This window comes from Nicotiana sylvestris, chromosome 12 (assembly GCF_000393655.2).
Source record: "Nicotiana sylvestris chromosome 12, ASM39365v2, whole genome shotgun sequence".
Taxonomy (NCBI): Eukaryota; Viridiplantae; Streptophyta; class Magnoliopsida; order Solanales; family Solanaceae; genus Nicotiana; species Nicotiana sylvestris.
Genome location: NC_091068.1, coordinates 121,145,962 through 121,171,127, shown reverse-complemented (window position 1 = coordinate 121,171,127; position 25,166 = coordinate 121,145,962). Strand labels below are relative to the sequence as shown.

The following is a 25,166-nucleotide window of genomic DNA, read 5'->3' as shown; positions in this document are numbered from 1 at the left end:
GGTTGAAATCGGGAAGCTGAAGCGACAAATTGAAAGGCTTATGTTTGAAAACAACGTTCAAGTAGCCTCAGAGCAGGGTGAGAAGAACAAATTAGCCAAAGAAAACCAGGCACTGAAAGCCCGAATTCGCCAAGTCAGTAAGAGTGATAGCGACCGACAGAAACGTCGCTCTGATGAAAGGTTGATAGCGGAATTGAGAAATCAAGTCAGCCAAAGCCGAGAAGACTTGGAGAGATCCCAGGCTTGTATAACAAGAATGCGGGTCAGGTGGGCCACAGTTACAACATCACGGAGAGAGCACCTATGGCAAGTAAAAAGGGACTACGAAATGAGTGTTGCGACATTGAGAGAGATAAACTCCATTCTCAATAATCGGGTCCTCAAACAAGCCCAGGATGCTAGAACAGATAGAGAACGCTGCTATGAGTCGATAGCCCGGATGGAAGAACAAATGGAGAGGTTCCAAGAGCAGCTCATTGACAATACTCGAATATTGGGACTAAAGAATCAACGGATAGAACAGCTGTGCATAGAGAGGGATAGAATCAGGGGTAGGATCAATGATATAGGGCGCTATATCACCACGAAGTGCCTAACATGTGAAGAGATGCCTCGTGATATCCTTTTTGCCTCAGTCATGGGTTATGTCCATCAGATCATGGAGGAACTAAAAAGCTTGCAAAGAAGCCTGGCCCCCAAGCCCGCGGAAAGGCCGAATGATGCCTCGCGGGCACCAAAATTCAAAGCTTTAATGTATCCCTAGTTCAATCTTGCACTTGTTTGTTTTTCGAGTCTGTTGTCTACCCATATGTTTTTTTTTCTTCAAACATTCTCAAAAAAAAAAAAATCAAAAAAAATATATATATATATATATATATATATATAAAGTCTGTATTTTTGTTTTTTTGTGATGGCTTGTAATAGCATTATTTTGAGTAATAAAAAAAAATAAAAAAATTTGGTCTTATGGCACGAACTACGCTTGGTCTGATTCGTGCGGGGTCACGATACGTAGGCAATCTCTATAGGATTCGACCGTAATTAAAAAAAAGAAAAAAAATATATTTGTCAGAGCAAAAATAAGTCGGGATGATGCATGCGGTCAGAGCAAAAGCATGTTAGAAATGATTAACTGCCTAGGAGCATTGCATCCCCCTAACGTGCAATTACAATATCTGTTAAGACTCTAACACTGACAAGTTTGTTGTTTTTCCAATCAATATCAGTTAGTTGTTAGAGCGTACTGGCACCGTACCATTATCAAACAAGATCAAAAGGTCCTATACCAGAAAGCATGACTGGGTCAGACAACAGCGTTGAGTCAGAAAAAACGGCCAATCAGATGCTGAAGGAAGCCCTGGAGAAAATGGAAAAAATGAGGCTAGAAATGAATGAAATGCAGATAGCCTTAGCTAGAGCCCAGAAGGGGCAAGAACTACCCGTTACTCCTACCCTCCAACCAACACACACGCCGGAATACCCCTCTCCCGGTCCTTCAACAAGTTTCCCAAGCCATCACTATTATCAGGGAAGAGAGGCTTATGATTCCCAAGCTCCACCACCCACTCAAAACCCTCCTCCACCAAATGTTCCCGTCTTTGTGGCACCTCCCCCAGCCCCATTGCACAGATCATCTAGTGAGCCACTGTTTCAGGCTCACGATACACAATATTACCCCCCTGAACTCACATTCAAAGCACCCGAGCCACATACCTATAATCCCCACTTTGAGGTCCCGGCGGAGATTGAAAAGCCGGCTAAGAGCCCAGAGCAGGACGAGGTGATGCGGAAATTTAAAAGCCTGGAGCAATCCTTCAGGAACATACACGGGTTAGGTAACCAGGTCAGCGTGGCTTACAAGGATCTATGCCCTTTCCCTGACGTTCAATTACCAGCAGGGTTCAAGATGCCCAAGTTCGATTTATACGAAGGGCATGGTGATCCTATGGCACATCTACGGGGTTTTTGTAGCAAAATGAGGGGAGCAGGGGGCAAAGATGAGCTATTAATAGCTTACTTTGGCCAGAGTTTGAGCGGGTCGGCATTAGAGTGGTATACAAGACAAGATCCGAGCAGGTGGTACACCTGGGATGACTTGGCACAGGCTTTCGCAGGACATTTCCAATACAACCTTGAGATAGTCCCAGACCGTCTCACATTGCTAAAGCTCGAGAAGAAACCCGGAGAGAGCTTCCGGGAATTTGGGTTCCGATGGAGAGAACAGGCAGCCAGAGTTGATCCCCCAATGAGAGAAGGAGAAATGGTGGATTACTTCTTACAAACTCTCGAGCCAACTTACTTTGGTCACTTGGTGACGTCAGTTGGCAAATCATTTAATGAAGTTGTGAAAATGGGAGGTATGATAGAAGAGGGACTTAAGTCCAATAAGATCCTGAGTTATTCGGCAATTAAGGCAACAACTCAGGCCATTCAGAGCGGCACGGGAGGTGCGCTAGGGAAGAAAAGGAGAGAGGAGGTCACGACATTAGAGGCCGACAATTGGTCCAGATCTAGAGGTCCTTCCCCTCATTACCAACCCAGACCCCATCGTCTAAACTACCCACACATTCCAAATTACCCTCCACAACCCTACTACCAACCACAAGAACAACATTTCACCGTCCATCAAGCCCAGACATACACCCAACCTCCGGTTCGCCCACAATGGCGCGCGCCGGTTCCCCACAATACATACCCACCTCCACATAACACATACCCACCACCACAAAACACCTATCCACCACCAAGAGCCTACAGGAACCCTCCAGGGATGGGTTTCAGGGGAAATCCGGCCGCCAGAAATGAAAGATTGCAGAGGCAAAGAACTTTTACTGAGTTGGGGGAAACTTATATTGCCTTGTTCCACAAATTGAGGCAGTTGGGTTTATTAAATCCTGTTGAGCCTAGATTACCAAATCCCTTACCCCAAAATATGGATCACTCGGTAAGATGTGAATATTGTTCGGGAGCTCCCGGACATGATACCGAGAAATGTTGGAGGCTGAAACATGCAATACAAGATCTTATTGATACCAACAAGATCGAGGTACAGGCACCGGAGGCACCCAACATTAACCAGAACCCGTTGCCAAAGCACCCTGAAGCCCACATGATCGATCTTGTGCACGAAGGAGGGGAGCCGAAGAAACCCTCACAGACAGTGATGATGATCCGTGCCACTCCGAAAGAAAAATCGATCAATGAGGAAGCAGGGGTACAGTTGAAGGGGGAAGATGTCAAGCCAGTGGTGATATTGGGGAAGAATCCATCTGCCGCTACAAGGAAACCAGAACAAGCCAAGTTGGTAATAACGGGAGCATCATCTGCACCCGTGGTTGTTGTGAAGGGGGTCTGCAGGGAACCGGTCATCATAAAACCAGTAGTCCAAACACCAGTGATTGATAGCAAGGCTGTGCCTTGGAAGTATGAGAAGGCAGTGGTGATGTACAAGGGACAACAAGTGGAGGAGAATAGTTGTGAGGCGCAGGGACTGACTCGATCAGGACGGTGTTTTGCTCCGGCGGAGTTGAGAAGACCCAATCCAGCTGCAACAAAGAAACCTGTGTCAGAAGAAGAAGCTGAGGATTTCTTAAAGAAGATGAAAGTGCAGGATTACTCCGTGGTCGAACAGTTGAAGAAAACACCGGCCCAGATCTCACTGCTATCATTATTAATCCATTCGGATGAACATCGTCGGGCCCTGATGAAGATACTGAATGAAGCTCATGTGCCCAATGAGATTTCTGTAAATCACCTGGAAACGATTGCCAACAAAATTTTCGAGGTGAACAGGGTAACATTTTCAGATGATGATCTGCCAGTGGAGGGCACAGAGCATAATAAAGCTCTCTACCTAACTGTCAAATGTGAAGATTCGGCAGTTACTCGGGCATTGGTGGATAACGGCTCAAATGCCAATATTTGTCCATTATCCACCCTGAACCAATTGAAGATCGACCACGGAAGAATCCACAAAAATAGCATTTGCGTCCGAGGATTTGACGGAAATGGAACAGCCACCGTGGGGGATATTGTACTTGAGTTGACCATCGGTCCAGTCCAGTTTACCATGGAATTCCAGGTATTAGATGCTACGGTATCTTATAACCTTCTGTTGGGACGACCGTGGATCCATGCAGCCAAAGCAGTGCCATCCACCTTGCATCAGATGGTCAAGTTCGAGTGGGATAGACAAGAGGTCGTGTTGCACGGCGAGGACACTGCGTGCACCGTAGGAGGCGCCATTGTACCCTTCATAGAGACCAATGATGACAAAGGTCCCTGGGTCTACCAGATGTTTGATGCAGTGTCGGCAAACAAGATCCCCGAGGGTGAAATCATTCAGCAACCTAGGATAGCTTCCGCAACGGTTATGATGGTCTCAGAAATGCTGGGTAATGGGTTTATGCCAGGAAAAGGCTTGGGAGCTGAACTTCAGGGAATTGTTCAACCTGTTTCCTTGCCCAAGAATTTGGAGACCTTTGGGTTGGGGTTCAAACCGACTGCGGCAGATGTAAAACGAGCGCGGAAAATGAAGAAGAAAGTTTGGTTTCTTCCCAAACCTGTGCCACGTCTCTCAAGATCTTTTGTTAGAGCAAGCGCCAAGGGGTCACCAGTCCCGAAAGTTCTCGGGCCATTGATTGGGATTGACGGGGATCTGAATCAGAGCTTCGAAAGATTGTTCATTGATGTCAATATGGTAGAAGTCGGAGAGGGTTCCAGCGGAACAGACATACAGTTTATGGGGCCTGAGGCCAAAACCAACAATTGGACGGTTACTCCTCTTCCTACTCGGGGAGAGTCCTGGTAGTAGGCTTTGATTTTTGCTTTCTTATTTTTCGGATTATTCAGGGTGTAATCCAAATCTTATTTTTATCTTGTAAAAGTGTGAACCCTGTTATCCCGCATTTTAATAAAATTCTTTTCTTGTCTCATTTTAATTTTGTTTTATTCTTTTCTCTTTCTGAACAGTTCTCTTTTTACTGGTTCTAATGACATGGCATGCACGACGGATCTTCGACCTAGTCTAATAAATCAATCTGACTCTGATTTAATGATACAAGAGATCGATTATGACGATGAGTCTGAATATGATGAGGATAAAGCCTTCGAAGAAATAAACCGAGAACTATGCCAATTTGAAGAGAAACCCAAGCCTAATCTGAATGACACCGAGGCTGTAAATCTAGGGGATGCGGATAATGTCCGAGAAACCAAAATCAGCATCCACATTGAGCCTAGCATCAGGGAAGAATTAATCAAAGCACTCATTGAGTTTAAAGATGTTTTTGCATGGTCGTATGACGACATGCCGGGTTTAAGCACCAAGCTAGTGGTTCACAAATTGCCCATTGACCCGGCATGCCTTCCCGTCAAGCAAAAACTGAGGAAGTTCAAGACAGATATGAGTGTGAAGATTAAAGAAGAAGTAACCAAGCAGCTGCAAGTAAAGGTTATTCGGGTCTCTCGATATCCTGATTGGTTGGCTAATGTAGTGCCAGTACCAAAGAAAGATGGGAAGATCAGGGTATGCGTCGACTACCGTAATCTGAACAGGGCAAGCCCAAAGGATAACTTTCCATTGCCCAATATCCATATCTTGATCGACAATTGCGCCGGGCGAGAAATCGGCTCCTTTGTGGATTGCTACGCTGGGTATCATCAGATTTTGATGGATGAAGAAGATGCAGAGAAAACAGCTTTCATTACGCCATGGGGGACTTATTGTTATCGGGTAATGCCATTCGGTTTGAAGAACGCTGGGGCAACGTACATGAGAGCAATGACTACTGTGTTCCATGATATGATACACAAAGAGATCGAAGTGTACGTAGATGATGTGATCATCAAATCCAAGCGTCAGGAAGACCACGTAGCAGACCTTAGGAAGTTTTTCCAAAGACTTCGAAGGTACGACATTAAGCTCAACCCAGCCAAATGTGCATTTGGTGTTCCATCTGGAAAGCTGTTAGGATTTATCGTCAGTCGGCGAGGCATTGAGTTGGATCCGTCAAAGATCAAATCCATCCAGGAATTGCCGCCACCAAGGAACAAAACAGAAGTAATGAGTCTGTTGGGAAGATTGAACTATATCAGCAGATTCATCGCTCAGCTCACAACAACTTGTGAACCCATCTTTCGATTGCTGAGGAAAGATGCCGCGATAGAATGGACGGCAGAATGTCAGGAGGCATTTGACCAGATCAAAGGTTATTTATCCAATCCACCTGTATTGGTTCCACCTGAGTCGGGGAGGCCATTAATCCTTTATCTAACGGTCCTGGATCATTCGTTTGGTTGCGTGTTGGGTCAACACGACATCACAGGAAGAAAAGAGCAAGCCATCTATTATCTCAGCAAGAAGTTTACAGTCTATGAGAATAAGTACACTCAACTTGAGAAGACATGTTGTGCTCTAACTTGGGTAGCACAGAAGTTTAAGCATTATCTGTCGTCACATACTACATACCTTATTTCACGTCTGGATCCATTAAAGTATATTTTCCAGAAGCCTATGCCCACAGGAAGATTGGCAAAATGGCAGATATTACTCACAGAGTTCGACATTGTCTATGTGACGAGGACGGCCATGAAAGCTCAAGCATTGGCCGATCACTTGGCTGAGAATCCTATTGATGAAGAATACGAGCCTTTGAGGACGTATTTTCCTGATGAAGAAGTGATACATATAGAGGAGTTAGAACTGAATGAGGAACCAGGGTGGAAGCTTTTCTTTGACGGGGCTGCTAATGCAAAAGGAGTTGGAGTAGGAGCAGTACTTATTTCAGAAACAGGACATCACTATCCTGTTACAGCTCAGCTACGTTTCTATTGTACCAACAACATGGCTGAATATGAGGCATGTATTTTGGGCCTACGATTGGCTGCAGACATGGATGTTCAGGACGTCTTGGTCTTGGGAGACTCGGACCTCCTAGTACATCAGATCCAGGGTGAATGGGAAACACGGGATTTGAAGCTTATACCATATCGACAATGTTTGCACGATCTGAGCAAGCGATTTCGATCAGTGGAGTTCAGACACATCCCGAGAGTTCACAATGAGGTTGCCGATGCTTTGGCCACTTTAGCATCGATGTTGCACCATCCAGACAAAATCCATGTTGACCCATTGTATATTCAGGTTCGTAATCAGCATGCCTACTGCAACATAATAGAAGAAGAAATGGATGGCGAGCCATGGTTTTATGATATCAAGGAATACCTCAGGATGGGAATATACCCGGAGCAGGCAACAGGAGATTAAAAGAGAGCCATTCGACGACTGGCAAATGGATTTTTCCTTAGTGGAGGAATGTTGTACAAAAGAACTCCAGATCTGGGATTGCTGAGATGTATTGATGCAGGTCAAGCCACGATAGTGATGACAGAGGTACATGCTGGAGTCTGTGGGCCCCATATGAGCGGATATGTATTGGCAAAGAAGATTCTGCGAGCGGGATATTATTGGCTCACTATGGAGCATGATTGTATCAGTTTCGTACGAAAATGCCATCAGTGTCAGATACACGGAGATCTGATTCATTCTCCACCAACGGAATTGCACACAATGTCCACACCATGGCCATTTGTGGCATGGGGCATGGATGTCATTGGGCCTATCGAGCCGGCAGCTTCGAACGGTCACAGGTTCATTCTGGTAGCCATCGATTATTTCACTAAGTGGGTTGAAGCCAAAACTTTCAAGTCTGTAACCAAGAAGGCAGTGGTGGATTTCGTCCATTCCCATATCATTTGTAGATTTGGGATCCCAAAAATAATAATCACGGACAATGGTGCTAATCTTAACAGCAACTTGATGAGAGAAGTATGTGAACAGTTTAAGATTACACACCGTAATTCCACCCCGTATCGGCCCAAGGCGAATGGAGCAGTTGAGGCAGCCAACAAAAATATAAAGAAGATATTGAGGAAAATGATTGAAGGATCCAGACAATGGCATGAAAAGCTACCATTTGCGTTGTTAGGATACCGCACTACTGTTCGTACTTCAATAGGTGCGACTCCTTATTTGTTGGTATACGGAACCGAAGCAGTAATACCAGCAGAAGTTGAAATTCCTTCCCTTCGAATTATCGCTGAGGCCGGGATTGACGATGATGAATGGGTCAAAGCCCGACTAGAGCAGCTGAGTTTAATGGATGAAAAAAGATTGGCAGCAGTATGTCATGGCCAGTTATATCAGAAGAGAATGGCAAGAGCATACAATAAGAAGGTGCGCCCCAGGAAATTTGAAGTAGGGCAACAAGTATTGAAACGGATCCTCCCACATCAGATTGAGGCAAAAGGCAAGTTCGCCCCGAATTGGCAAGGGCCGTATATTGTGACCAGAGTATTATCCAACGGCGCTTTACGTCTGACAGATGTTGAAGGAAGATGCGTCGACATGGCTATCAATTCTGATGCAGTCAAAAGATATTATGTGTAATTTCTTTTGTTGTTTATTTGTTTGTTTGTACTTAGTGCTTATCGGATAATGAAATGACGGAGGCAATTCTTTCTTCTATCCAAACACTTTTAACCTTTGCTTTACCCCTTTGAGCCATACTTATCTTTTTATACCCCTCTCTTGGAATCATTAATGAAAAAATGTATGAAAAAAAAACTTTTTGAAGGTCGCAAGAAAACAAAGGAGTCAGTGAACTACGTTCGACCTGATTCCTCAAAGAGGATACGTAGGCGCCTCACGGCTCGGTCATAAGGTAACAAAAAAAAAATCAAAAGAAAAATCCCCAAGTAAGAAAACTGGGGCAGAAATTATGTTTCTAAATTTTGAAAAAAAAAAGAGTTTGATTCCAAGAGTTGTAATACTTTACCCATCAAAGTTATTTTGAATTTTATATCCTTTTCTTCTAAAACCTATATTGATATCCAAAAAAAAAAAGACCTCCCGATCAGTATCCGAGAGGTGTTAAGATAGGCAAATGAAAACCAAGAATAAAACGTCGGTCCCTGACTGAATGAGGATCATGAATTGAAAGAATTAATAGCCAAAAGAATTCCCGGCAGAGAAAAATCTTATCGGCAACACTCCAATCCCAAGCTGAGAAAATAAGATGAGAGAGTCTTATCGGCGAAAACCTTCACAGGCGCCATAAGGCGACGTAAGCTGAGAAATACAAAATGAGAGAGTCTTATCGGTGAAAACCTTCACAGGCACCATAAGGCGACGGGAGTTGTGAGAAATGAGAGAGCCTTGTTAGTGAAAACCCCGCGAAGGGCACTATAAGGCGACAAGATAGATTGACGGAAAAGATCCGTATTTTGCGAAGAATTGGGCACCTATTTATCCCCAGCAAGTGAAGACATCAGAAAGTTTGATCGACACAAATAGACTGGGTTGATTAATCCGGAATGCACAACATGATCATTGGAATCGGTTGTATCACCCAGATAAGTTCATTTTTTTCCATCATTTGTTCAGAAAGATTTTCTCATTTTTCTATCTTTTCATTTTTTTTAAAAGAATTTTTCTAGAAATGTATGTTTTAAGGAAGGTCTTTCAGAGCTTACTACCAGTTGTCAAAATGGTACAACATAAAATGTGAAAAGGGCAATCCAGAGACAAGGCAATAAGACAAAAGACGTTGATTGCCAGGCCGAATAATACTGTTCTAAAATGGCAAGGAAAGTACGGGGAAGAGCCGGAAAAAAAAACATGTTGAGGAAATTGTGGGCCAAGTTCCAAGACGATCCCCAGAGGACTCCGACCGAATATCGACCAAGCTCCGAGGTGGTCGGACAACACAAAATGGGAAGGGAAGAAAGGAAAATCCATCTTCGGCAAAATAACCTCCAGAAATTTTTGAGATACAAAATGGTGAAGGGATAAATGGAAAAACCATCCCCAGCAGAATGTTATCCCCAGCAAATAACATCATCCCCAACAAGTTTTGAGAACGCCGAACAGGAATAAGGGAAAGGGAACAATCATCCCCATCAGGAGTGACATGACCACTCGCCATATTTCAAAAAAAAAAGAAAAAAACTAACTAAATTTTCTTTGATTTTGAACAGGAAAATAAAGTGTTGATGATGGCCTAAAGATACGCCATAAGAAAGATCGCCAGAATTGGGGCAGAAAATTTTCTGCCACAAGTGGAAATTTTCTCGGAGAATCGAGGAAACAAATTCAAATTATTCTTTACCAATTAGGTCGCCCACCAGTAAAATGCGGGAATACTTTTCAGTTCTAGGTCGCCCACCAGTAAAATGCGGGAATACTTTTCAGTTCTAGGTCGCCCACCAGTAAAATGCGGGAATACTTTTAAGTTCTAGGTCGCCCACCAGTAAAATGCGGGAATACATTTCAGTTCTAGGTCGCCCACCAGTAAAATGTGGGAATACTTTTAAGTTCTATGTCGCCTACCAGTATAATGCGGGAATACATTTAAGTTCTAGGTCGCCCACCAGTAAAATGCGGGAATACATTTCAGTTCTAGGTCGCCCACCAGTATAATGCGGGAATACATTTCAGTTCTAGGTCGCCCACCAGTATAATGCGGGTATGTATTTATGTTTTCATTTCATGTTCTAGGTCGCCCACCAGTATAATGAGGGAATACATTTTGTCTGTTCATTCCATATTTTAGGTCGCCCACCAGTATAATGCGGGAATACTTTTAAGTTCTAGGTCGCCTACCAGTATAATGCGGGTATGAATTTCTCTTTTCATTTCATGTTCTAGGTCGCCCACCAGTATAATGCGGGTATGCATTTATGTTTTCATTTCATGTTCTAGGTCGCCCACCAGTATAATGCGGGAATACATTTCTGTCTTTTCATTTCTGTTCTAGGTCGCCCACCAGTATAATGCGGGCATACATTTCAGTTTTTCATTTCCAGGTCGCCCACCAGTATAATGCGGGTATACATTTTCATTTCATGTCCAGGCGCCCACCTGTATAACGAGAGGAATACTTTTCAGTCTTATACTGCAGATTTTGAAGTCAGTAACCCCACCGGAAGGCAGAAGGTTACAACAAGAATCCCCAGCAGGAAACAATAAAAATCCCAACACCGGAAGGCAGAGGGTGGCAACAAGAAGTCCCAGCGCAAATTCAAGCGCATGAGTCAAAAGAAAGAAAAGACGCGTCTTGATGAATCTGATGAAGATAATCGTATCCCCAGAGGAACCGCCAAAAAGCTTAATGAAGAAAGCCATGTCCCCAGCGGACCGAACAAAATGACGAAAACTGGTATTAAAAAAAAAAATCAAGGGCCAGAAGTCTTGGTAAAAAGGCACCAGAGGAAACACAAACCGACAAAAAGCAAGGCAACCGGAGCAAGGGGGAAAACAGATAAGATTCTGTAATTTCTAGCTTAGTCTAGCTTCTTATTTTTTAAGCATGGTGTAATAAGGAGGTCAGCAAACAGTAAAAGTAGCATGCAACAACAGTAACATTGCAGTCCCATGGTAGTCCCATCTACCAAGACTTCCCGAACTACATTGACCTAATTCCTGTTTAGCCCAGGATATGTAGGAAACCTTTGAAGCAAAGGTTCGGTCAAATTTTTTTTCAAAAAATGCTTCAACAGAGTACTCGGATGGGCAAAAAATCGCTCGCTTTATCTTTGCACGAAAACCCTTCGTGTCTCCGGGCAAAGAGGGGCAGCTGTAAGCACGTGATTTTTGACCTATATGAGAATTACTCCCAAAAATTCAAAAAAATAAAATGATTTTTCTTTGGTGTGCAATTTTGTGATATTTTAAATAATTATTTGTAGTTGTCTGTGCGTGTTTATTTGCCAAATTAATAAAAAAATACAAAAATATGTCGCATTTTGCATGTAGGATTTAATTCTATAATTGATAATAATTAAATTTGTTTTACAAAAAATAAAAAAATTACAAAAATAAGCATCGTTTGCATTTTTAGCATTTAATGTCCAAATATACAATTTTATGCGTAATTAATACTTAATTGTGCGTTAATTTGCGCTTTTATAACTTAATTTAGTTCTTAATAATAGATTAAGTATTTTTATAATTTAGTTTTAGAAAAATAAAAGAAGAAAAGAGAGCGAAAATATAAAGAAAGTCGGAATTGGGCATCTTCTTCAATTTCAAGCTACAGGCCCAAAAAATGGCCCAACCTTCCCTACGACCCAGTCCATTTCGAACTGGGTCGACCCAGTCCATAACCCAACACCCCTATTATTTTACAAACAAAATAAAACAAAAAAAAAGAAAGAAAAACCCTAAAAATGCCTAAGCATCCGCCCCCGCCCCCCATTTCTCCTTCTTCTTCCTCAAAACTCCAAAGCACAACCATGGCTGCCCTCACCAACGTCGACCACCCTCCACCACGAACACCCCCTCACGTCGTCACACTCACACACACATACATAAGCAAATGACACAACAGTCCATCGTCCCAGCGTTGTTTCTCCATTGACGAGCTCAAGCTCGACCATGGATTACCCGCTGCTTCTGCTTCAGCGTCCGCAATAGCTGCTGCCTCACGTCGTCTTCTTCAGCTCAAACAGCCATAGCCACTGCTTCGTCGTCCTCCACACCGTCGCCGCTGCTTCTCCACACGTTCGCCGCTGCTCCTCCACACCGTCGCCGCTGCTCCTCCTCGCGTCCGAGCTGCTGCTGCGTCCATTCAAGCTCTGATGTCCAGCAGTAGCGGATGCTACTGCTTCAGTCCAGTCGAGTTCGCGTACATGGAGTAGTTTTGGTCGATGTCGTCGATCACTGTCCGAGTTCGTCGTTGGTTGGTCGTTGTTCGTCGTTTCATTTCCGGTTAGTGGTTTTTTGGATCTCATTTATCGTCCATATTTTTGTTTGGTATTTTTCGGATCCAAAATCGATAAATGATTCAATTCTTGTTTTGTTTATTCATCATTGAAATAATTTTTTTTAGTTTGTTTATATGTTTGGTTGGTTTAATTTTCAGATTCAAATGAAAATTTAATTAATTGATTTTCAGTTTATTTCATGTTAATTTAATTTTTGCAAAAAAGGAATTGTTAGTTTAGGTTTAATATTGTTAGATTTAGTTTAAATCGCTTGAATCCGTTGTTTGTTTAATATAGATTTCATTCATGATCATGTATCTTTGTTATATTTTTTTTGTTGGATTTAATTAAGAAAGATTAATTGATTATTTGAAGATTAGTGATTTGAATATGTTTATTTGTTTTGTTTAAGTTCAATTCGAAATTTGAATAAAGTTTGTTATTGTGGTTGAATCTTTTCATTCATGTTCATATTATGTTTGTTTGATTTTGAATCCGAAATGTGTATAGTTTGATTTCTTGTTTACCATTTGTGATTATTTCTTGAATTAGTCTCATAATCTTGTTTAAAGTTTAATATAAGAATTGTTTGTTATAATGTTGTTAGAGTTGATTTTAAGTTCAATATTATTGAATTTAAGAATCTAAATATACTTGTTTGATTGTTGTTGTTGTTTAAATCCGAAAAATAGGTTTGTTGTTGCCAAAAATATTGTTCAATCAAATTTTGGTTGTTCTTGGTTGTTCAATTTGTGTTCATGTGATTTGTTGTTGAAATGTTGTTAAAATCATGTTCATGTGATATTGTTGTTATGATGTTCATCCGTGTTCATATTGTTGTTTGAACATTGTTAGAAATTGATCATATTGTCTATATTTTGGTTAAGTTTGATTAATTGATGTGTTATAGCTGATGGGTAGTTTGGTAAATTTGTAATACGTTCAGGGGTAGTTTGGTAATTTCAGTAAGGTCGGAAGGGGTAGTTTAGGAATTGTACATTTTTGTAATTGTTTATTTGAAGCATGGGAGACAAAATGAAATGGGGTGGGTTGTGATATGATTATTTAATATAAAGGGGGGACAAGATTTAATTTAAAGGGGAATCTTGCATTATTTTATTTGAAGTATGGGAGACAAAATATAATGGGGTGATGTGATATATTTATTTAATGTAATGGGGATGAGTGAGAAGATAATGGGTTTGGTAGAGAAAGGGATTGATTTTAATTGATTAAAGGTTGGGGATTATATATAGAGAGGTCTGAAAAATGATAGAGGAGGGAGAAAAAAAAGAGATAAAAAAAAGAGTTGAACATTTATTCCGAAAAAAAAATATTGAAACTCTCAAGAAAAGAAAAACATACAAAGAAAGAATAAAAAAAAAGTTGAAAATTAGAAGAGAAAGTAGTACACACCTGATAAATATTCTGGTATACAGGTGTAGAAATTAAGGGTTGAAGATTAACTAGCCTTTCAAAAATCTGAAAATTTCCCTTGGTTTCTGTCCGTTATTTTCGGCATTCCTGGATTTTATTTTGAATTTTTCAAAGCTGTCACTGGGATTTTCGTTGACTGGTTATTGCTGGTTATTGTTGTTGTTGCTGTGTTACGTATTACGTTGCTGACTTTCTTCTTCTTATATTGACAATATCAGGTACACAACTGTAATTTTGGCATTTTGTAAGCTGAAATGAAGAATGGAGTGTTAAATTTTTAATTTAGTTTAATTTAATTTTTTGTATTGTATTTAGGTTATTCATGTATTATTATTCTGTAAATCACTGTCATTGGCATAACTAGGCATATTATAGCGACATATTAAATAACGCCTTAACCAGATTATTAGGAAATATATTTAAGCCTGATTATTAATTAAAACTGTTTAATAGAAAAAAATAGAAGAAATAACGTAAAAATGGCGTTATTGAATCAGTTTGGCAAAAGTTAACTAAGTTCCTTATTCATAAGGTTTTTCGTCAACGATAAGTTAATCGGAATCATGTAGTCAATTTCAGTTAAAACATGAATTAGTTTGCGAACAAGTATTAGGACATGATGTGAATTAAAACAAAGTTAGTTAAGGTTAAATTGTTTAAATTTTTTAGAAATATGGTTTAGTAATCAAGTTTTTTTTTCTTTCTTTCAATTTTCAGTATTTGTAAATAATTAGTTTCAATAAGCTTAAGTCTTACTAACAATTTAAATTTTTAATCAAACATGGGATAATTAGTTTTTTTATTTTATTTTTTTATTTTATTTTTCGATAATTCCATGTTGTATTTATGATTATAATTTTTATTACTTTCTGTTAATATTTGTTTTTCTCTTCTATTTAATATGTTATTTTCAAGAATGTAGATATTGATTTTATATTTATAGACAAACTTAGTAATAATAAAAAGGTAGTCATTAAAGGATATTCTTAAAATAAGGAAGGATTTCGCTAAAAATAAATAGATGTAAATAATACAAATTTACAGGATTATCCAATCTCATTTATTTATTTAATTATTTAAAAAAAATTACTTAGAATTTGGGATGGATTGTTTAGTGAATTTCACTTCCTTCCCCAAAGATAATGACGCGCTAGACTCTTTAGGCGCGATTTAATTAATTTTACCTTCTTAAACTCGGATGCGCATTTCATGCGACCCAAATCTAAATCCTAAAACATCAAATAAAATATGTTTCGGATTGTGGGTGCATTTCATGTGACACAGTCCAAAGATATGTTTTAAGCGATGTTCACATTCCTAAAAAATAATGATAATAAAGCGGTAAAAGATAAAATTTGCACATGGTTCATAATTGTATTAAAAATCAGATAAATAAGCCGAATATAACAGTTGAGCGACCGTGCTAGAACCACGGAACTCGGGAATGCCTAACACCTTCTCCCGGGTTAACAGAATTCCTTATCCGGATTTCTGGTACGCAGACTGTAATATAGAGTCATTCTTTTCCTCGATTCGGGATTAAAATTGGTGACTTGGGACACCCTAAATCTCCCAAGTGGCGACTCTGAAATAATTAAACCAATCCCGTTTCGACTGTCCTTTAATTGGAAAAAACTCCTTGTACCCTCGCGGGGGCGGAAAAAGGAGGTGTGACAATTGGTCTACCATGCTTCATGCGTACAGTAAACTCTATCCTTTAGGGACTTTAATTTTAATAGGAGCATTTGCAGCTGAAATATGATATTTAATTTTGGATCAGCAAATGCTTCTGGCATTCGACTTGAATTATCTTCTAAGTGAGGATCATGATAATTCGATTCATATAGCATATTTTTCAACTGTTTATTCCATCCCCCAAATGTTAGAAAAACTAACATATATCCCCAATCATCTTTGGAAAACATATCTTTGTGTATTATGGTAGAGAAATTAATCATATACCACGCAACAAAAGATAGTAAAAATATTTGGTTTCTGATCCTAAACCAATTGTGAAGGGAGGACTTATCATATATTGTTGATCTGATGCATACAAGTGCTGCTATATGCAATTTAGAAAATCTTAGACCAACACATGAAGCTTTGTTCTCATAAGCAATGGTTTAGCCATTAATAGGAGGTATTCAATGCTAAACCAGCTTGGATATAAACCAGCATTATCAAGATGAACTGTCTTGATTTCATAATCTGAAAATTATGCTCTTAATCGAGAAAAGCAATTCCAAATGCCAAACTGCAGGTTGACAATAATTACACATGTAACCATCTCATATATGCACCTATAAGTGGTTCACATGATAGGTGAACGGGCCCATATTCACCTTTTATATATTTCAGAATCAGGGGTCTTAGTCCCAACTTTAGCTGGTATAATCAATTCATTATGAGAACAAGCAACACATGAGAATTCCTGAAGAATCTTCTAGTTCTTTAGTATATGCTTATCTGAATTCTCAAATAGCTCATTTAAAAATGGCAAATGAAAACTTCAAGTTTATCATGTCATGTGCTATCTCTTAGTAAACTTCTGGTTTACTATGGCATAAACTTTTGCTTTAGTAAACTTCTGGTTTACTGTGATACATGATATAGTACAAATTAAAGAATAAGACGGGTAACTTCTCACATACATATTATTTTACCCCCTATGATTGTGGAAACATGAAGATTATCAATCTTCCAATCATTTGTAGTCTCAATATGATAGCCATTTGTATTAGTAAACTTCAGGTTTACTACAACATATGTTTTGACCATAATCATATAATATGAATGACATATTTGTATATAAGCTCTTCGAGAGCCTTCATTTATTATCCACAATCTAATATTTATCTGGCACTACTGGTGTCATGTATTCTTTAGGCAAACATTTAGCTCTTCAGGAGTTGTTGATACATTTTGTACTATCAAATATTGCTCAGACACTGCTGGTGTCATGAGAGAAAATCACAATCAAATAAACAATGTAAAACAATTGTTTAAGCACACGAAAACTCCTCTTCATAATATTTTTCCACTTTAGGAGGCAATTTCAATTGTGTTACTTCTTCAGGAGCAAATTTAAAATACGAAATATTGAGTATATATTCTCTCAATTATATTAACTCTTCTGGAGGTGAATTGTAATGTATTCACATCAAGAGCGCGTTCATATTTACCCGACTTATTAGTATTGTCACATTCACTTCAGGGAATGGATTAATATTATCAAAAGTTCTCATCCTTCAGGAAATCGAACATAATTATCTGAATGCGCATTAATCACATCAAATTGTGATGCCTCAACTTCTTTTAAAATATTTACTACTTCAGGAGCAAATCGAGGCGTGCATTTAATATAGAGAATATTTATGTAGCTTATCTTCAATTGTAACCATAGAAAGCCTAAATTATCACTTCTGGTGATCATAGGCATATACCACTTCTGGTAGTTAACAAAATATAATTACAATGAGATATACGAAATATAACCACTTCTTGTGGTTGTATATTTCTTGCAAACTCTGCTAGAGTTTAGGTTGATCTAATAATGTTATCCATATTCTTCAAAATGACATAAACAAGATATATTATAGTAAACATCATTATCAAATCATAATATTTCTTTATGTACAACAATTACATAACCATACTATCTATTACAAATAACAAAAATTAAAATATTTACATTTCTACAGATTCACCACCGATTACATGACTTGTTTCTCCTTCTGGGAGTGCAAGGTAATCAGTTACATCCAAATGCATGAAGTCTAAATTATCTTCAGAAATAAAATTTGCTTTAGCATTTTTCTCTGTCTTCTTTAGGGAGGCTTGATAAAGCTCAACCAGGTGCTTTGGCGTACGACGGGTACGTGACCAGTGCCCTTTTTCTCCACATCTATAGCATGCATTTTCTGCATTTGGTGCTTGCACTGCTTCATGCTTTTGTTCCTTCATTTTCCATTACTGGTGGTGAGGAGTGTTCTTTGGTGCATTATTATTACCATGATTAGAGTTTGTTTCCCAACCACGACCATGACCACGACTGGGGCCACGACCTTTTCTACGTTTAGCCTGGTGGAAGTTCGTCTCATTCACTTCAGGGAATGGACAAGAACCATTAGGTCGGTTTTCATGATTTTTCATTAATAGCCCATTATGTTGCTCGGCTATAAGAAGATGTGAGATAAGTTCAGAATACTTTTTAAATCTCATCTCTCGATATTGCTGCTGCAGGAGCATATTCGAGGGATGAAAAGTGGTGAAAGTTTTCTCCAACATATCATGATCAGTAATATTATCACCACATAACTTCAATTGGGAAATAATTCTGAACATAGCAGAATTATACTCACTCATAGATTTAAAATCTTGTAGCCTTAGATAAGTCTAATTATATCGTGTCTGTGGAAGAACGACCATCTTCAGGTGGTCATATCTATCTTTCAAATTATTCCACAGTATGACTGGATCTTTAACAGTAAGATATTCCATTTTCAGGCCCTCATCAAGGTGATGGCGTAGGAATATCATTGCTTTGGCACGGTCTTGGTTTGATGCCTGATTTTTGTCTTTGATGGTGTCTGCCAGACCCATCGCATCAAGATGAATTTCAGCATCAAGCACCCAAGACATGTAGCTTTTGCCCGATATATCCAGGGCTACAAATTCAAGTTTAGAAAGATTTGACATTATTTAGGAAAAGAAAGTTCTTACCTCAGATACTCTCAAAATATTTGCTCGAGATGGCAGAGTTTCGTGCGGATAACGTGTTATAAAATAAAGACTATAAAGTAAAGACAAGTATAGAGAGAAACTGATATATTATTCGATTCAAACTGATGTACATAATGAACTGAAATCTTTTCTATTTATAGAAGAAAGGAAGCTGCTATGTAAGCTGCTACTATACCAGATATGGATAATCTTCTACTGAGAGCAATGTTTATCCATAACGGAGTACTGAAAGGATAAACTTATTATACCCGATATGGATAATCTTCTACCGGGGGTAATGTTTATCCATAACTGGGTACTGAAAGGATAAACTTATTATACCCGGTATGAATAATCTTCTACCGGGGATAATATTTATCCATAACTGGGTACTGAAAGGATAAGCTTATTATACCCGGTATGGATAATCTTCTATCGGGGGTAATGTTTATCCATAACTGGGTACTGAAAGGATAAGCTTATTATACCCGATATGGATAATCTTCTACCGGAGGTAATGTTTATCCATAACCGGGTATCGAAGTGATAAGCTTCTTCAGGAAGCTTATTTCCAATAAAGTACTTAAATAGATAAACATATTTACGGTGGAGTCCCATATGGATAAGCTTCTCCAGGAAGCTTATTTACAACGGAGTACTAAATGAACATCCATAATATATTTATAACAAAAAGCAAGTGTTACTATCAATTTATATCCTCGGAATAGTCAAAGTGTGAGTAAATGACCGGACACCAATTCATAAAAAAAAAAAATAATGTCCTGGGACACTTGCAACAACAATAACAAAAATGACCCCGTAAAATCTTATTAATGAGGTGTGGGGAGAATAGTGTGTATGCACAACTTAATCCTAACCGAGGGGTAATATGTTGTGGGACACTTACTGAATATTTTTTAGTTTGATTTCCTAAATGACATCAACAGTAGAAGTTGGGTTAGGTGTTATAGGGAAAGTGGGAGAAAATAAAGTTGACCAGCTTAATGGATTAGGGTAGAAGTTCGTTGATTAGTTGAAACTCATGCAAAATTATATTTGCACCTCAACTCTTCCATGCTAAAAGTGATTCTTACGAGTAAGTTTTTGTTGTTGTTGTGAAACTATCTATCTGCTCCATCATCTCCTTTTGCTTTCTAATTCAAAAGTTGAGACAAAAGTTAAGGAGACAGAATTTTCCCTAAATAAGTAAATATTTGAAAAAATTAAGGGAAATCAACACATAGTATATATACATAAAAATAAAAATATTTAACCTATCTACGCGGTATAATTTCCCAACGAAGGGGTGTCAATTGACTCCCCTTGCCAATGAGGGGCTCCGCCACTGGTTGAGATCATTAATAATCACTTTTTTTTTTTGGTTTCCCACCCGGTATCCAGTACCCGTATTGGAGCCCGACTATATCCGGATTCGCGCCGCGTAGGGCCCCATTCGGGGGGAAGCGCTCCCTACCAAGGATTCAATAATAACATTTTGATCATATATACTAGCTATTCAATTAATCAACCACTCTTCTTGCTCCATTATCCACATAATAATACTTCTCATAAAAACTATGATCATTTTAAGTAAAATTGGTCCCAATGTTACATGCAACCACTCTTCTTGCTCCATTACCTGAATAATAATAACGGTCACTATATTTTTTTCCTGTGTAAAATAAATATAACATATTCTTAAAAGTCCATCCTATAAACTTCCCTATATAAGTCCTATCCCATCTTGCTATTCTCACCACAAACAAGCAATCAGAGGACAAATCATCAAGAAAAACAAATTAAGCGTCAATACTTTCAAAACTCAAATCTCTCCTTTAATTTTTTTCTTCTCTTTGGAAATGGAGAAAAGTGAGTCAACCAAGATTGATGTAGTGGAAACCAACAAAGAAAGGAAAGGAAAAGCTCCACTTTTGGGAAAAGCTCCTGTGGTTGCTGCTGCTGTTGTACATGCAAAGGGAGGAGGTGCCAAGAGAGGCATTGCAATTTTTGACCTTATTTTAAGAATTGCAGCTTTTGCTTCTGCATTAGGTGCAGCTGTTGCTATGGCAACCACTGAAGAAACTCTTCCTTTCTTCACACAATTCTTTCAATTCGAAGCCAGTTACGACGATCTTCCAACTTTTACGTAAGCAAATTAAACTTCCAATATTAGCCACTTTTCAAAATTATTTATATTATATGCATGATATATATGTACTTACGTACTCTATATATGGAATTGATTTGCTATGTGTAACAGGTTTTTTGTGGTAGCAATGGCAATAGTTGTTGCCTACCTTGTCCTCTCTGTGCCCTTCTCTATAGTGTGCATTGTACGCCCCCATGCAGTTGTACCTCGGCTGCTCCTCATTATCTTTGACACGGTATGAACACTTCTCTAATTTAAATCCTCAGTAACATAACAACTCAAGAAGTGACGTACACAGAATTTTGTGCAAGTAATGTCATAATTCGCTGTTAAGGAGTCATTTCGTATGATGGATAAGCAAAATAATCCTGTGAAAAAAATTTAGTACCACTTTATTCATTGTTTGGTTATTAATCCTAGGATAAGTTATTGCATGACTAAAAATAGTACCGGGATAACTTACACTTGCCAGATGGTGGAATAGTAATCCAAGGATAAAACAGCAAAATTGACAATCCCAAGGATTAGTATAACATACCAAACAATCAATAAAATATAATATCAGAATAACTTATAATCCTAGCATAACCAGTCCCAACATAACTTTTCTTCAAACCAAACGACCCCTTAATAGCCAAATTAAGGGGGTTAAAGACTTTACTTTCTATCCCAAATTAATATATACTCCATATATGTTAATATTATTTTCAAGTTATCAAGCCAGCATATCATATATACACATATCTTTTAAAAATATGCTATTAGCACATATAAAATGAAAATATTTTGTGCGACGTATCAATGAAAAAGAAAAAAGGGTGCAGGTCAAATCCGCATCGTTGCACCATTTACTTGCTTCAAGGGATAGGTACTCTAATACATAATTGGTCAATGACGATTCTCAACATCATTTATAAAATCTAGAGGCTTACTAGACGGAATTCGATTAAAAATTAAAACACATTTAAAATTTTGCAATTTGTGAGTTTTTTTTTTAAATTGTTATGCTTTGAGAATTTTGAAGGTTATTATTGCATTGACAACGGGAGCAGCAGGGTCTTCAGCAGCCATAGTGTACTTGGCTCACAATGGAAACCAAGATGCAAATTGGCTAGCAATCTGCCAACAATTTGGTGATTTTTGCCAAAGGGTCAGTGGAGCTGTGGTGGCTGCCTTTGTCACTGTGGTCATCTTGATCTTCTTGGTCGTTCTATCTGCTTCCGCTCTTCGAAGACACCACTAAGGAGGGGTTTAATATGTCGCTATGAAAAAAGTATTCACTACTGTTTATAGCGCCTTCATTCACTCATCTTGTTATTGTTCATCTTTGTATCTCTTTCGTTTGCTTGTGTAATTGGATCACAAAAAAGAAAAAGTGCAATTGGATCTTATTGTTAATGTCTTTTGATTTGATTTAAGGTTTGTACTTTGTGTTGCTGTCTTTAGATTCACATTATGACAGGGGGAAACTGGGGAAGTCTTGTAAATCACAATAGTACACTAAGAGAATATCTGTATTATAAATGCTTTAATTTCCATATTTAACTTTATGGTACTTTTTCTCCCTATAATTGTGACTCAATTCCTGTTTCATCTCTATGTTGTCTGTCTAATCTTCGCATTGAAATGAAATGAGACTAACGAAAAAGGATAATGAATCTTCTTTTTCATTGACAAAATTGCTGACAGTATTAGAAAAAAAGAAAAGAACTCCAAACTTACATAAATTTAAATGAGGAATCATTTTTCAAAAATACTGTTTTTTTTAAAAAAAATAATTATCGCCCATATTCAATCCGACGCAAACATGTAATTATGTAAACAATTCTTAGCATCAAGACAAGCAGTTAAGTACATCTTACGATATATATTTGCATCTTGTGCGTATTTATCCATCAATAGTGTAAAAAATATTTGTATAATCATATCAATTAAAGGTCAACTACAACTAAGTGCATACACTAACTATGAATCTCCATAGCCGCAGAAAGTCAATCGGTAATATGTCAGAATCAATAAAGCTATGATAGTAATTTTTTTTTTTCGCAATATAACTATGTAATAAAAGTATTTGTTTAGCCCTCGGTGGATAAAACTTTTTTCTTCTAGGATACAAGGGACAAATTTTCTAATTTTTTTTATTTTTACTCGACAATTGATCTTATATAAACTTTTTAAAATATAATCTATAAATTAGAAACTAGATGAGAAGTACTAGATACAAATTACAGCTTTTTTATAATTTAATATATGTAAAAAGTTTAAGAAAAAAGTGTAACAACCCAGCCCACTAGTGATATTGTCCGCGTTGGGCCTAGGCCCATACAGTTTTAAAATGCATCGCTAGAGTCTAAGACATGTCTACTTATACACCCAACATATCTCCCGTGTTTTGTCGATGCGGGATTCGCCTAGGATGTCACATACATCACCGTAGGGACTCATCGTCCTTGCTGAAGTTTGTCCCGCCACCATTCAAGGTTGCACACGAAGTGACTCTTATATCATATATAATAGCCATCCCATCCCAAAGCAGACAATATCACTAGTGGGCTGGACTGATACAAAAGGTTTTATTCTTAGAATGGGTGAAGAGAATGACAAGATGAACTTCTAATCTTCAATACTCGAATCTTTGATATTTGTAGTAGTAGACTTTCCGTTTGGAAAAAGAACGTGTGCTTTCTCTCTAGCTCCTATGCCCTCAGCGCACGTTAGTTAAACGTACCCCATCGTGGTTATGGCAGGGAAAGAGGTCGAGCTCGTAGATGACCTAGGTTGCAACCTTTAGCTACTATAGGTAAAGCAGTTGAAGCTCACATGCAGCTGGAAAAACCAAAGGTGATGACTACTCCTGTTTTATTGCCAAATTTCAAGCAGAAACAAGTGGAATCAAGTGAGAAACACATCGCTAAGAGCTTGGATTTGAGCACTAGCCCATCCCTAAGCGTGCAAAAGGAGATTACACCAGTGAAGACAACAGATCAGGCGAGTACGAGTAAGGGCATCCCAGATCTGTAACCAACAATTGAGAACAAGGAAAAGCCAATTGCATGGGCATCCCTATTTGCAGGTAATCGTAGCTCTGAAAACAGTTTAAAATTAGATAACATCCCTCCTGCAATTGTTGAGGGGGAAAGTTGTAGTTCAACTGGAAAAGGATGATGTTAATAGAGAAATCCAGAAATGGAAGAGTGCACTGATTGTGTATGTAATTGGAGAGACATCGGGGTACAATTATATACACAGATTTGTGAAATAGAGTTGGAATCGAGTGGCTGAACCAGAGGTGTTTTACCATGAGAAAAGGCATTATGTTATCAAATTTCAATCTATAAGTGATATGCAGGAAATTTTATGTTCTGTGCCTTATACAATCAATAACAAACCAATGATATTGAAGCCATGGGCTGATAATTTTGATTTCACAAAGGAGTTCCTATAGGAAATACCCCGGTGGGTGGTATTGCCAAACCTACTCATGAGTTGTTGGGGAGGTAAATCACTTAGTAGAATTGTCAGTGCAATAAGGAAACCACTGTATGTTGATGAGTGTACCTCAAAACAAAAAAGGATTTCCCATGCTCGTATGCTCATTGAAATAAATATTACAAGGCCTCTTCCTATTAGTGTTTTAGTATGGGAACCAAATGGAAGACAATTTGAACAGTCGATTGAATATGATTGGAAACCAGAATTATGTGAGGGTTGCCTAAAAATAGGTCACTGCTGCAAGTAAAAAGAAGTTGAGAACCAGGCCTGTATGCAGCCAAGGAGAAGGAGAAAACCAGGAGAAAATGCTCAGCCAGCACATGCAGATGGTGGGCCTCCAAAGGTTATATAGAAGAGGAGAACAAAAGCAGCTGGTGACGAGATTGATAAGGCAGCTGAGGTTATGGTGACTACCAAAGCTACAGGTGATGAGCACTATCAACAGGAAACTGATCAAAGGCTGATGACATTGATTATCAGGGAGGACCAGAAGAGCATTAAGGAACCTGCTAAGGAAAACATCAGAGTGGAGGGGCAAGAGCATAAAAGCCCTGAGCTTAGTTGTCCTAGAGAATTTTCAGCTCTTGCAGCTAGCATGCAG

General features: G+C 38.7%; 1 protein-coding gene across 1 annotated transcript; it reads left to right on the top strand.

Annotated features, from left to right (window-relative positions):
- Positions 1–20,687: 20,687 nt before the first annotated feature.
- On the top strand, positions 20,688–22,655 carry LOC104218467 (casparian strip membrane protein 1). Its single transcript, XM_009768965.2, has 3 exons — positions 20,688–21,070; positions 21,185–21,308; positions 22,098–22,655. Exons 1-3 carry the CDS (start codon positions 20,784–20,786, stop codon positions 22,314–22,316), a joined length of 630 nt encoding a protein of 209 aa, XP_009767267.1. The 5' UTR covers positions 20,688–20,783; the 3' UTR covers positions 22,317–22,655.
- The last annotated feature ends 2,511 nt before the right edge of the window (positions 22,656–25,166 follow it).

Bases quoted from the DNA above. Each gene is read 5' to 3' on its own strand.
- LOC104218467 (XM_009768965.2), top strand. From the start codon at position 20,784: ATGGAGAAAAGTGAGTCAACCAAGATTGATGTAGTGGAAACCAACAAA. The intron at 21,071-21,184 runs GTAAGCAAATTA...TATGTGTAACAG, and splicing joins GACGATCTTCCAACTTTTAC to GTTTTTTGTGGTAGCAATGG. The intron at 21,309-22,097 runs GTATGAACACTT...AGAATTTTGAAG, and splicing joins TCCTCATTATCTTTGACACG to GTTATTATTGCATTGACAAC.